Source organism: Pisolithus orientalis, assembly GCF_024613125.1.
Source record: "Pisolithus orientalis strain OTSU chromosome Unknown F5J12scaffold_20, whole genome shotgun sequence".
Classification (NCBI taxonomy): Eukaryota; Fungi; Basidiomycota; class Agaricomycetes; order Boletales; family Pisolithaceae; genus Pisolithus; species Pisolithus orientalis.
In genome coordinates, this window is record NW_026260801.1 from 408,133 (window position 1) to 421,527 (window position 13,395).

A 13,395-nucleotide genomic window follows, 5' to 3' on the forward strand; every position below is an offset into this window, starting at 1 on the left:
TTGCGACTCCCTCACTTGCATGGGCTCCAATGAAAACAGCTGGAGACAACGCCAAGGCGAGCACGAAGACAAAAGTGCCAGTTGGCTTCATTCGTTTTGGAATGCCTACATCTGCAAGAGACAGAGAAGTTAGTGATCCGTTCATGTCTAGTCTTCGTCACCTTCGACGCCATTTCGTCGCTAGGGATTGGATATGCAACCCCTTATGGGCAATATACACTCACCAGATAGCAGAGGAGGTGGCGGCGTAGACGGCGCTCGACGGTGCTTGGCGGTCATAGAGCTTTGCTACCCAAGTAAGAGCGGGATGAAAGGAGGCTCTACCGAGTAATAACTAGACTTATAATGGGCAGACTTGCCAAGGGAAATCAATGCCCGGATGCCGCGCTTCTACGTCTCCTTACTATTGCTCCGCCGCCAAGACCCGAGGGTTGTACTGATCATGCGTGTCCCATCATTTTTCTGGGAACAATTGGGCTATGTATGCAGTCGAGTGGAGTGGATAAATTACTAACCGTGGCCACGCGGGGAACTTACAGGGGCTTGCTTGCACCCCAATTACGACAACCAGACCCCAGAACGGACTGCTCCTAATCGGCAAATATACCGACAAGCCAATTTACGGATTCTTCCGTGTCTCTGCAACAACCTATCATCACGTAACAAACTCACTGAGCCTATCTCATGACCAGTATGAAGATAGAGGAGGTAGCAATGCGACGGTCTGGCTCACAGAGTTATTACGGTCAACACGACCAGCCCATCGGAGTCCTAGATAGTCTTGCTAGAGTGGCCGCCGTACAGGGATGATAGGACAAGTCCATTGGCGCGCAAACGGTTTAATTTCATTCCACGCCACTTCGGGGAAGGTGCCTTCAGAGTGCGGGGCCGAATACAACTAGCTAATCCGGGAGGTGACTGCCCATCTCGCACGGCACTGGCGTTTGTACTTGGGAAGCGCGGCCCTGGACAACGGTTCTCGCAACTGATAACGACCATCAACTTCATCGCTTTATCGCATCTTTATACTGGATATATAAAACAACACCCATGCCCAGCATCCATCCGACTGGGTGATAGCGGAATACGTAACGTTCGAGATTGATAATATTGGTATTGCATGCATGCGGGTACGAATGCGACAATGTGCGCGATGAGAGCCTATATATACGAAGTGGAGCAAAATTTCACCAGTCATTGCGACGCGTCATTATCGTCGCGCAAGCAGAGCTGCTCACTCTGTCTTCTCTTTCAATGGTATCGTTTCCTTCCCAACCGTGGTAACTGCTCCTGGGACATCGCCCAGCCGGTTCCCGACTTTGACTTTCTGCCCAGGCTTGACGGCGAACTCGAACGTCTTGGGTGCCTCGAACACGAGAACGATCGTACTGCCGAGACAGAAGCCTCCCATTTCTTGGGCAGCGGTCAGAGGCTGACCGTTCAGCAGTAGGGATGCCGCCGAATACACGGCTTCGTTGTATGTGCCTGGTGGCGGTGGTCGGCCACGGACATTCGTACGCAATGCCTGCAAGAAGTGATGAACAAAGCCAATTTTGACTGAAAACGAAAATCCTCCGCACGGTATCGAAATTAATCTTGATGCTGCCAACATTAGTTGCACCGACGGGTATCATGCTGAAAAATCCATATCGCCATCTACCGAGTAATGTAACCCTCTCATTGAGTACAAAGAGGTTCTGCAGCCGCTTGGCCATGTACGGCGAGACGGAGAACAGTTCACCTGACAACTGTTGTTCATCGCAGAACTGTCATGATGGATGCTGTGCACATACCAACAAAGTGCCTGCGCTTTTCTACGACCCAAGCTGTTGGACTGTGGAAACGATGGTAGTCACCGGGAGCGAGGTAGATCACCGTGAAGTAGAGAGCATTGCCTGGTTTGACGGCAGTGCCGGACGCGCTACGCTTGCGTTCCATGAGGAACGGACGCACACCCAATTCACGTGCGACAGAAGCATCGTGCGCAAGGGTCTCCTGCAGAGTGCCTTCTTGCGTAACAGATGCATCAATCTGAGTACCATGTTTTCGGGGGGTGATTGTCTCGTTGTCGGAATCTGCACTGGAATCGTTCAGAGTTGGAGTCGTCGAGCCGGAGGATTTTGCAGATGAAGAACCCAAAAGCTCATCCAGGCTGTAATCTATTCCATTGACGTTGGCGAATTCGCGCTCGTCTACGACGGACATGTCACGGCGGGGAAATTCGACGACTGTCGACGTTGGAGAAATGGGACTACCGGGACTGGATTTTTCTACGCCAAGAAGTGCATCAAGGGAATATGTCATTCCCTTCACCTGTTCCACGCGCAGACCATCTATCTCGCCGAGATGGAGAACCGTTCCATCCGCGGGACTAACCTAGTGATGAGGTTAATAATGGCCTTTCAAGGGTGATACGAGTGTAGGACGGTGGTACACTTACTAGCACTGAGTTATCCACCGGACGAGCGCCAGGTTTGAGCTTGCGATAGAAAAAGTCTCCTAGACTGGCGTACTGGGTGAGGTCGTCGGGCTCAATCTCATCCAAGTTACAACCGAACATGTAAGCGTATAATCGAAAACCGTAAGGGCGAATCCAAATGGGTAGTTCGAAAGAATTCAGGTAACCCCATACTCGCGACATATTGCGGAGCGGTAGTGCACCCAATACGTGAACCTAAGCAACATCTGATGAGGACGGGCAGAGGTATTTAGTAAATTGAGCTGCGAACCTGCCACGGGCCTCTAAGTCTAATAACCTCGTGGCCATCTTCGTCGACGTCGACCTCTCTCTCTGCACGTGCCACTTTCTTGCGGTACTGGATCATGACGAGCAGAAGAGCACCGACCGCCAAAGGCAAGGGGTACCACTTTGTGGGTGTCCGAGTCCATGCTGATACAAATTGTTCTGAAGAAAGTTGAGTGTTAGAACGAAAAGTGCCAGCGCCGCAATGACGTACTGTAGATGGGAGCAGCGGATGTGCCGGGGACCTGTTGTGACGACTCGGGGGGGATCGCATTTCTGGTGGAAGTAACAAGTGACCTTCGGAATGCGCTGCCCTTGATGGACCGTACTGTGCCAGATAGACTGATCCTGCGTTTTACGAATACCCTGGAGAAGATTGCGGAAGAAGTATTGGCTGCGGCACTAGTTGTAGACTGGATGACGTGCGAGGCAGCCTGCAAGGGCCTCTTCCCTTTGACAATGGCCTTGTAGAACATTTAGGAAGACGTTGACATGAAAATTCGTAGCGACTGAAACCGTACAGCAAGATTCCGCGCAGCTGAAATACAGTTACGGTCCAGACGGGAGCCCTGCTGAGGTCACTGGCTCGGCCGATTAATAGCCGGCCAAACAAGGCAATAGCCTTCCAGAAACAACAAGGACAAACAAAGCAGCACGCCATTTCGTGATCACACGACCTGGCCAGTCGACCGGGCGTTGCTTATCTCCTGTAAACCTAATCAACCATTCCCTTGTCAAGCCGTCCCTAATCCTGTAAGTTATATATGGGACCCACGGACAATTTGCTGTGTTGAATGTACTGGAAATACCCTTTTTTGGAAATCGCATTAGTCAGCTGCCTCCACAATCTGCGAATCCGCGAGGCGACGTTTCTTTGTCTGGACACACCACCATGGGTAATGATGGAGGCAGCATCCCTGACAGGCGCGACCTTGTGAAGAACAAGCCAAAAGCCGAACAAGCCGACAAGGCGAATCAGGTTCGCGCGCTTTGGTTCTTCTGCGCCCTCTCAAAGGTTCGTTTTCGGTCTTCTATCGCTCCAGTATGCTGACAGAACCCTATACAGCGTGCTCTCCAGGAGCCAGTCGTCTCTTGTGCTCTTGGGAAACTCTATAACAAAGACGCCCTTATCGAGTACCTACTGGACAAGTCGGCCTATGGAGACGGAGAAGAGATATGCGGACATATCCGCTCGCTAAAGGTGCGCAGTCTAGTGTGCTCTACGCGCTCCACTGCTCGTGTGCTAATGAAATGATGACAGGATGTGAAAACGTTGAAACTAACTCCGAGATCTCCTCCACCCTCCCCAGGTTCTGATGTCGCTAAATTTGTCTGCCCACTTAATCTGAAAGAGATGAATGGTGCCTACCCTTTTGTATACATCCACACCTGTGGGTGCGTGTTCTCCCAATCCGGTCTTCGGACGGTCATTGGATCGACTCCAACTTCGAAATCTCCATCGAACGACGAGGGCTCTGGGGTTGGCAATGAGCAACTCGATGTCTGTCCACAGTGCGCTACCAAGTTCTCAAGGTCCACAGACGTTATCACTGTCAATCCTTCCAAAGAAGAGGAAGAGCGCATGCAGACCATGATGGATCTCCGGCGTTCTCGGGAACCTGTAAAGCCGAAATCTAAGAAGCGCAAGGCCAATGCCGATGGTGCTGTTGCAGACAAGTCGGCCGTCGCCAAGAAAAAGAAAGAGTCTACGAATAGTCACTCGCCCTCACCAGCACCTGTCATCAACCCTGCCGTCGCTGCTGGATCCAAGGCACTTGCTAGCTCCCTCCTCGCAGAGGAGGCCAAGCGGAAAGCCGGTATGAGCGATGCAGTAAAGTCGCTTTATCGTTCCAAATTCAATCAACCCAAGCAGACATTCACTACGATGGGCACGTTCACGAGAGTAAGTCCTTACCTGGTTTCCTCAGCGTCACCGATCTAATGTTCATCGCAGTACGCATAACACTAAGATTCCATACCTTTTGCCGGACATTGTTGGTTGGCTTCTCCCTCTACTCCCACTCCTGTATGTACCATGTTTACATAATTTATACTCTCTTGCTATCCTTTCTTCTGAAGGCTGCGTTTCTGGTACACCATTGCAAAAGGTTAGAGTCTCACAGATGTCCACTGAGATTCCCGCGCTCCAGGGATGATGCATGCACATTTTTCTTGGCCTACTCCGAAAAATGGAACTTGTCAAAACCTTGTGCTGTTCTGTCAAAGGGACACATTGTTTGTTTGACAGTGACAGGTGAAATCCGCTTCCAACTCTTGATAGGTGAACATGGTCATTAGAAGCTTAGGAAAATGGATACTTTCTCCGGTACGAAGTATGGAAAGGTTGCTTGCGCACTGTTCCCACGCACTGTGTGTATCGAGATGGTGCCCCGAAGGATGGACGAAGCAAAAGCAGGCACGAGCGAGAAGAAAATTCCAACAGAAACACGATGACGATGTGTCAAGACTCACGTTGCTTGTTGGCCCTGGCGGTCTTGAAGAACAGCCTCGAGATTTATATTTCGAGTCTAGGAGTTTGTCTGCGCCTACAAGAGTGCTGTTGTCCTCCCCGACGTGGATTCACACGAAAAACCAGCCGGCGATGTTTTTTTTTGGCTTCTCAGGTACTCAACCAAAGACGGCTTGGGAGACGAGTACCTGTGATGGGCTTCCGCAGTAGCCGAAGTACATTTATATCATGGCCCTTGGGTCCCGTACGAGGACGAAGCTCGCTCATAGTCAAGAGGGAGTGATTGTTTTCTGTCGAGTCTTTAGTCCAGTGCGATGGAGACTAAAGCGCACATAACGATCCGACAGCGACTCTCGCATTACACAGCTTGCCGAAATTTGCAACCAACTGGTACGACTGGCCTATTGAATACCCATCTTCAGTCTTCCCGTCGAAGCGTCTTAAATGTTTGCACATGCACTTCTTTGGGCTGGTTGAGCTCAGAGGCACCCGGAGGGTTTTTGGTACTTATATGAGTCATCTACGGGGTATGACAAGAGCTCACGTACTCGCGTGGAACAGTTGTGCAAGGTGCGTAAATGCAAAGCCATAAAATTGTGCAGGGGGGCATTAGTGATAGATTACAGACATCCGAAAAGGCAGAAACAAGCAGGCCCCTACAAACACATCGAACGTTGCGGAGGTACGGGGCCCGAGCCTAGGTGAGGACTCCGTACTGATTCATATACTAAGTTCGTGACTCCAGAAAAGTCCTGTGCGTCATTACTACATTAGAATCACTTGCAAAACACAACGCTATTCAGTCTTCAGCAGATGCATACTAGTCTGTGTGCGAGGCTAGTAGTGTCTAGCAGTCAAGATCAAGTCGAGATGACAAACCAGGTGCGACTGGAATGGTTACCCGTAAGCAATACCATTGTTCCAGACCAGATGGCTGGCTCAGGACGGTATCAACGCAGCAGACAATGAAGTTCTCTGAACGTGAACATGAGAGCATACATCATCACTGCAATTTTTCGTCAGCGGCAAATTCTGGGCTTAATTCAAATTTCACGACAGATGCCACCGGGCCGTTGCCTGCTGTTCCGTTGAATGTATTACATAAGCATCATTTTGGTCACCGTGGCGTCCTGTCTTGTTCTCTACTTCCATCGACCATGTCCGACGATTTCAGCCTCTGCTGCTGGATACGAGGTACTCCCGTCACTGCCACCTTCATTATCACGATTTCACGGACTGAAACCGTCTATACGCTCAGAGATCTTATAAAGGAATCCGAGAAGCTTGAAGTGCCAGCTTCAGCTCTCCGACTGTTCAAGCTCAAGAATCCCTTGCGAAGACCCTATAAAGAGACTCTCAATGTTGTCACCCTCTCGGAGCACGGGGAACTCTTGGACCCTTCGGATGAGATATCAGAGGTGTTCACGGCACCACCACCAAAACGCCACATCCATATCATAGTGGGTACGTAGCAGCCGCGATCCGGGCTTTTCCTGGTTATTCATTCCTGAGAGACTCACGTTATCTTACTCCCTCGCAAGATGTCATAGCCAGAGACTCGCAAGGTTCCCGCCACACCATGGACCTCGTACTGCTCTGCTGGATTCGCGGTGAAGAAGAAGTGTTCAAGATCAAGATTCCTAGATCGGCGGATGTGGGAGACCTTAAAGAAGTCTTGAAGGACAGTAATTCGGTCACCTTCAAGGATGTAGATGCGAAGAATATCAGCCTCTTCCCCCTCCTCGTCCCATCGGGTGCCAATCGTGCGGATGAACTTGGAAAGTGGAGATTCAAAGGGAAAAAGCATTTGGATGCCACACAAAAGTTGTCCGATGTTTTCCTCGAAATTAGCGATGGGGAATGGGTTGTCATTGTCACATATCGTGCGCGTTCAGTTTTGCGCGATGGCTAGAGACTCACATTATCTTCATATGCAGCAACTGCAAGAATGGAGTTTCAAGTCTACTTCAAAAACCAAATCTTGCCCGTGTCTGCTCTGGCGCAGGATAAAATCAAGATATTTTTATCGGACCTTCGAGATCGACAACACAAGGACCTGTTTCGAGACATTCGCATTTCAAAGCTCACTGTTTATCGATTGAATCCCCCGGTGTTGGAGGCAGAGGGAGCAGATTATCTGGAAAACTTGGAACCCATCAAGGACAGCGATACAGTCGAGTTGTCTTTTGGCGAATCAACAGTTACCCGGGACCATGTGTGTCTGGCCCTCTTGCTCGAAGCTGGTACAGTTGTTCCGTGTATGCAGTGGTTTGCCCTACCTCTGACGCGTTTTTCGCTTGCCTACCAGAGGAGTCCAGTCAGGCCATCGCGGCACTGGAACGAAATCACACGAGGATCTTTTCGAGTTTGAAAATAATTGTAACAACGCCACTCAAATGGACGATGGACGATGTGCACAATAACTTACGAGGTGGAAGGTACACAGAGAGTGAGAGAGCTGATCTTCCGGAAATCGTGGAGATCCAACAGTTGCTGGGTTCTGATCGGATATATAATGTAGGTCATCATCCTTCTCTCGCCAATCTGTAGTGGCTAAGGTGGGTTCGGCAGCTGCAGGCCTTGCGGACAAATAACGAGCAGCAAAATAAGGATTTTGAAATAGCTCTAGAGTACCCCGAAGGCGGTGACCTTTTCGGCAGGATATTCAAGACCTTTTCAGACGAAGCTCGGGGGTTGATGGTTCGCAACGAGCGAGAATTTGCAACTTTTTATCACATTCTACGTTGCTTTCGGGAAGACGCAAGCAAAATCTGTGCGCAGAGGTCTTCTTCCATCAAGGCAGGCAACTTCGCCGCGTACTTCATACAGCCTCCCTTCTTCTCCGATGGTGGCACCGATATAAAGTATGAGACGTAAGTGCTCGGCTGACGGCGACTTCATTCACTAATCCACTGGAATTTAGAGAGATGCCCTGGGGTTTCCCGATCTTTATTGGGAACAGGGATGCCGCTGATGCCTTGCGCAAGTACAAGCCAAAGAGCGATCTCATGGCTACATCTGCACGTCATCTCAACCCGTTCTTTGTCTCGGAAGTTATTTCGTTGAAGCAAGAGGATGACCGTTTTCGAATGTTACTCCAAGCAATAGCCGCTGCGCGAGCAGGAAAGATACTCTTGAAGGAGACAGCTAAGCGCAAGTTTTTCGTAGTTGCCGTATACCTCAACAAAGACTTGGTCGCTTCACGATACATCGTCATGCAGACTGGTCAAGACAACGCCGAGCATGCTGAGGCGTATCGTCAAGGGAATGCGGTGGGTCTTTCGCTGCCACCTTGTGATGGATGTAATTATACTGAACGAACGCAGGTTTCTATCCATTGCAACCACTTTAATCTTACCATCAAGTCTGGGGCGATTGAATTCGTCCGCGAAATGTATAATCTTGTAGGAGAGCTGAACAATTTGGCTGAGGACCTGGACAACAACAGGGCACGAACCCTTAAACAGCTTGTAGATGCAGCCAAAGGGGTCCTTTCACTCCACTCGAAGAATCATCCAGTGGCGCAGCTACGAGCCAGTCGCATGGATGCCATCCCGGAACATCACGCAGGTGAGGAGGAACATGTGGATGTGGATGAGGACGAGGACGGGCTCGGCGTTTTCGGTGCGGATGATGTTCAAGAACACCTGCTGAATATGAAATGCATGGTTGACTATCGCGTCTTCGGGGTTGGTTCATTCGCTTCTTCGTATTTCATGCCTCTGATTGACCTACTGCAGCACGAGAACCTTGCTGTGGTCAGAAGCAAGACTGATGGCCGCGTTGGCTACCTGAAGTTCGTCGAAACCGCACGGCATCAGGAGGTTCGAATTCTGCAATTCCTTGGCGGTATTCAATCTCCCATGAACCACACCATCTCTGGGGCCGAGTTCTGGCCAGTGCAGGACGGGACTATGATCTCTATGCCTGTCGCTGGTGGCCACCTCACGTCTCTTGACAGGCCTGATGAGCACCTCTGGTCCGCCGCCAGCCAACTCGTTGAGGGGGTTGCATTCATGCACGCACAACTCGTTGCACACATGGATCTCAAACCAGATAATATCATCATTCCTCTCGAGGGTGGTTATCTCTCCATCATCGATTTTAGCTCATCTATCCGCTTGCAGAGTGAAAAACAGAAGTTCCGTGGCATAGCTGGCACCACAGGGTACATCGCACCAGAAGTCGAACGGGGCGACGCGTACAAGCCAATCCAGGCCGACCTGTGGAGCTGTGGACGAACTTTGGAGGTCTTGTGTTCAATCTGTAAACCCTCTCCTGACCGCGATTTCCTCCTCGACGTGGCTGCCGAACTAAAGAGCGAAAACCCTGAGCGTCGCCCAGCGATGAGCAAGGTCCAGGAGTGGATGGCTTCCAGGAAGGGAGCTCTCGGTGCAGAGACGCATGTTCTTCAGTGAGTCCAACATTATTTAATCGCAAATGAAGCCTGTAGCAATCCTTGCATAGATCCCCTCCACATTTGGCAGTGTGTGCTTGATTGCATTTTTATCAATTGTACTGTGCTGGCCTCAACGTTGTGTATACCTATCCAGTTGTTATACCTGTATATATGGATATCATTGTTGTTTTGTACCTGTATAGATATGTCAATGTACATTTACAGCTACTGCCAAATACAAAGGCCCTTAAGGTGATCACACTGAAGATTCTTCTGGATCCTGTGCTTTTTTTTGAAAAAAAAAAAATTCAAATTTACATAAGTTCTTGAGGGTAGATTTACCCTATGTTGCACTATTCTAACATGGTTTTAACAATCTAATTAGGGGCCCCCTGTGGCCTGCCTTTCCCCACAAGTGAGTGAATGCCCTGGTAGCAAGGACTTTGGCCCCCCACCAGTCTGCCATTCCCACTGGCCATGTTAGACACTCTGCCTTGAAGTGAGGAGGGCTTATAACTTCCTCTAGTTGTTAAGCTCTATCTAGACAAGCCTGGATCCTGTGCTTCATCAGCAAACCTGGGTGCTGCTGTCCAGTGCTGTCCAGCCTATGACATCAGCTACAGTTAGGGGGGACATGAATCACAGGCAAAGTGAGTGATGAGTATCAGGGGCCTGTTGTGCAGATAGGGAAAGGACTCTTAAGGTTGAACACAAACCTTATTGTATTGTTGAAAGTACTTGAAAGATGATATAGGAAAGTGGTGAGTTAAGGAGGATAGCCTGAGAGCTAAGAGCATCAGCAAACTACTTTGTTCTGTACAGTGCTGGACAGAGCAACCCAAGACCACAGAGTCACCAGGGTGGTCCAATCTGGACACCCTTGTTTAGATTCACATCAACTTGTAGTTTACTGTGCAGCTCACCCCAGATCCCTCCAGATGTATGTGCATATCCAGAATACACAATGTTGGGCTGCTGTAGCTTTGTGTGCAGCTTATCACAAATCCCTCTAGACATATGTATGTACTTGTCCAGAATAAAGAGCACTTGGTATTCAATACCAGCTGGCAGGGTCTAGCACAGGAGCAGATAGCATTTGCCATGCTGGATGCATCTAGGGAATTCTGACAACATGGGAGACACAGCAATATGTATGTAGTACAGTGTGGCTCAAAAAAACAACCATATATTTGGACATTTTTCACTAAAGTCAATAATCCCCCATACCCCCTAACCTGGGCCCTAACCTACAGTGGCTCAAAAGTGTCCCAATGTTGGGTGATTTTCAATGCTTCCAGAGGTCACACTGGAGACTATTCTCCTTCTGCCAGTAGAAGAAAGCTAGTAAGGATGTCCTACTTTGAGGTTTTCCTTATCTAGCTGGAACTCTTTGATGACCATGACCACAGTAGAGCTCACCAGACCAGTTGTAGAGGGGATTTAATGAGCAGAAAGGCCAGATTGAGAAAAGAAGATGGATATTTGCTCTAGCAGAGTTAGCTGAGTGGGATCCAAGCCATTTTTATGGCTCAAGATTATGCACATTACATAATCAGGCAAGGTTGAAGCACAAAATCCTTCAGAAGTTATCCTGCAGGAGTTTCAACTAGTTCCTATTGGCTCTCTCATACATCTCAAATCTTTCCAAAATCACCCAACATTGGGACACATTTTTGAGCCACTGTATAAGTGTATGAAACAAAGCCCTTACCCTTGGCTCTCTACTGGTGCAGGGGTCAAGGGCTTTGGGTAAGGTTTGATCAAATGGCAGCCATTTCAAAATGATGACTCATGTGGTCAGTTTTTTGACTTTATATCAATCTAAGTATCTAGTACTTGGTGTCAAAGTCACACAACACCCCTTACTTCCTCTTAGAGTGGAGTAGGAGCAGGTTGGACTGCAGAGTACTCCCAAGTTGCAGATGATGAACTGGTTGTCCTTACCAACAACTCCACTGACACTGAGCAGGAGAAGTCTGTGGAGAAGGTGCACTGATGAGAGGAGACCAAGTGGAGAGAGAGAGAGTGCAAGGCAGAGCACAAGGCCAAGTGCAAGGAGGCCAAAGGGTGGAAGGCAGAGGAGGAGAGGTTGGAGGTGGAGTGGAGGAAGAGAGTGGAGGAGGAGGAGGAGGCCTGAAGGAAGAAGGCAGCAGAGGAGGAGGTAGAAAGGCAGAGGCAGAGGGCCTCTGAGGAGAGGGCCCAGGCCAGATGGGACAAGGCTGCACAAAGGTGAGTGGTGGGGTACTATGAGTCAGGTGGAGCTGACTTGTAGCTTTACCTTTCTTAGACTATGCAGCATGGTGTACGACATCAACACTGCCCAGAGGGTCCCTGGGACCTCTGTGGTGGTCACTGCGACCAGGTGGCCCCCCTGTACTCACTGTGTAGTGAGTCTGACAGCAGGGCAGTGCAAGCTGGGACAAGGCAAGACCAGGGCCTGTGTGCCCTGCCAAAACAAGAAAAAGGTGTGTAGTTGGACAGAGGATGTGGTGGCAGGGCCCTTGTGGAAGAGAGCAGGGACAGGAAGTTCCTGAGGGGAGAAGAAGAAGAGGTTGCAAGGGAAGGGGAAGGAGAGAGCAACAGAGATGGAGGAAGTGGATGATGAGTGGGAGGTAGGCAGTGTAGATGAGGAGGAGCCAGGGACACTGCATGAGGGACCCTCAGGAGTGGGGGCTTCTTCCTGGTGGGCAGAGTGGGAGCAGGAGCAGCTGCTGCAGGCTGCAGAGAGGTACACAGAGGCACATGAGAAGGCTGTGACAGCCTTTGAGAGGATGGCAAGAGCAGTGGAGTGGATGGCGGAGGCTGTGGAGTGGACAGCCAATGAGTGGGGGCTGTACCATGAGTGGGCAGAACAGGTGGAGATGAGGAGGAGGGAGGACATGTGTGAGGCCAAGATGGCTGAGTTTGAGCATGCAGGAGGAGGATGGAAGAGGCCTCAGTTGGAGGTGCTGGAGGACAGGGACAAGGAAGCAGACAAGGGTGTGGAGGGGGATAATGAGGAAGAGGAAGAAGTCAGAAGAGAGCTGGAAGGTGGAGAAGGACAGGAGGGTGGCAGAGAGCAAGCAATGGAAGAGTAGAGTAGATTTCTTTTTTTTTTTTTTTGTCTTTTGTTTTTTGTTTGTATATTTTGTACTACTACTAAATAGACTTGTGACCTTGTTTGTGATTCTGAGAAGTGAAATGGACAAGTGGAGAAAACTCTAAAGTACTTCAGGTAGTTTGGTAAGGGGCAGAGTTGGCCTGCAGAGGAAGGTTGTATGGGTGGAGTACTATGGCAGAGGTTGATACAGGCCAGGTTTGTGTGGATATTGCTTGTGGAAAGCAGAGACTATATCAGAAGTATGATCTAGCTCAGTTGCAAGCAACCAAGAGGTTTCTTCATTGGTGTTCTCATAACCAGCCCAGTGGACTAGGTACAAGAGTTGACAGTGGTGGCAATGGTGGTCCACCTTAGAGTCAAGTATCTCTGATACTTCATACTCAAGGTCACCATCAACATCCACTGGTGGAGGCAGAGGTTGTTGTTGGTTTGGGAAAGGGTTAGCCACTGCAGCTTCCAGTTGTGAGACATGGAAGACCAGATGTACTGAGCACATAGAATCAGGGAGCTTAAGGGTGACAGAGTGCATGCCTAGCCTAGCCAAGATAGTGAACAGACCTAAGTACTTTTCAGAGAGTTTTTCTGAAGGACGAGTGGAGCAGAAGTACTTGGCTTTGATGTAGGCTTGTTCTCCAACCTTAAACTCAGGCAGAGGTATGCATCTAGCATCTGCTAGACCCTAG

At 49.7% G+C, this 13,395-nt stretch overlaps 3 protein-coding genes across 3 annotated transcripts; 2 read left to right on the forward strand and 1 right to left on the reverse strand.

Annotated features, from left to right (window-relative positions):
• Positions 1-1,234: 1,234 nt before the first annotated feature.
• Positions 1,235-3,219, reverse strand: F5J12DRAFT_894035 (phosphatidylserine decarboxylase-domain-containing protein; the record flags this gene model as incomplete). Its single annotated transcript, XM_051747706.1, has 6 exons — positions 1,235-1,525; positions 1,581-1,741; positions 1,794-2,376; positions 2,441-2,674; positions 2,730-2,905; positions 2,958-3,219. 6 exons carry the CDS (start codon positions 3,217-3,219, stop codon positions 1,235-1,237), a joined length of 1,707 nt encoding a protein of 568 aa, XP_051598750.1.
• Positions 3,220-3,635: 416 nt separating this feature from the next.
• F5J12DRAFT_894036 (Rtf2 RING-finger-domain-containing protein) lies at positions 3,636-4,706 on the forward strand (the record flags this gene model as incomplete). Its single annotated transcript, XM_051747707.1, has 4 exons — positions 3,636-3,758; positions 3,810-3,944; positions 4,005-4,646; positions 4,698-4,706. 4 exons carry the CDS (start codon positions 3,636-3,638, stop codon positions 4,704-4,706), a joined length of 909 nt encoding a protein of 302 aa, XP_051598751.1.
• A 1,625-nt stretch (positions 4,707-6,331) lies between these two features.
• F5J12DRAFT_840168 (uncharacterized protein) lies at positions 6,332-9,865 on the forward strand. The gene is made up of 10 exons (XM_051746098.1): positions 6,332-6,407; positions 6,472-6,677; positions 6,755-7,096; positions 7,151-7,456; positions 7,522-7,730; positions 7,785-8,086; positions 8,137-8,485; positions 8,540-8,902; positions 8,954-9,627; positions 9,681-9,865. Exons 3-10 carry the CDS (start codon positions 6,793-6,795, stop codon positions 9,709-9,711), a joined length of 2,538 nt encoding a protein of 845 aa, XP_051598752.1. The 5' UTR covers positions 6,332-6,407; positions 6,472-6,677; positions 6,755-6,792; the 3' UTR covers positions 9,712-9,865.
• Positions 9,866-13,395: the final 3,530 nt, after the last annotated feature.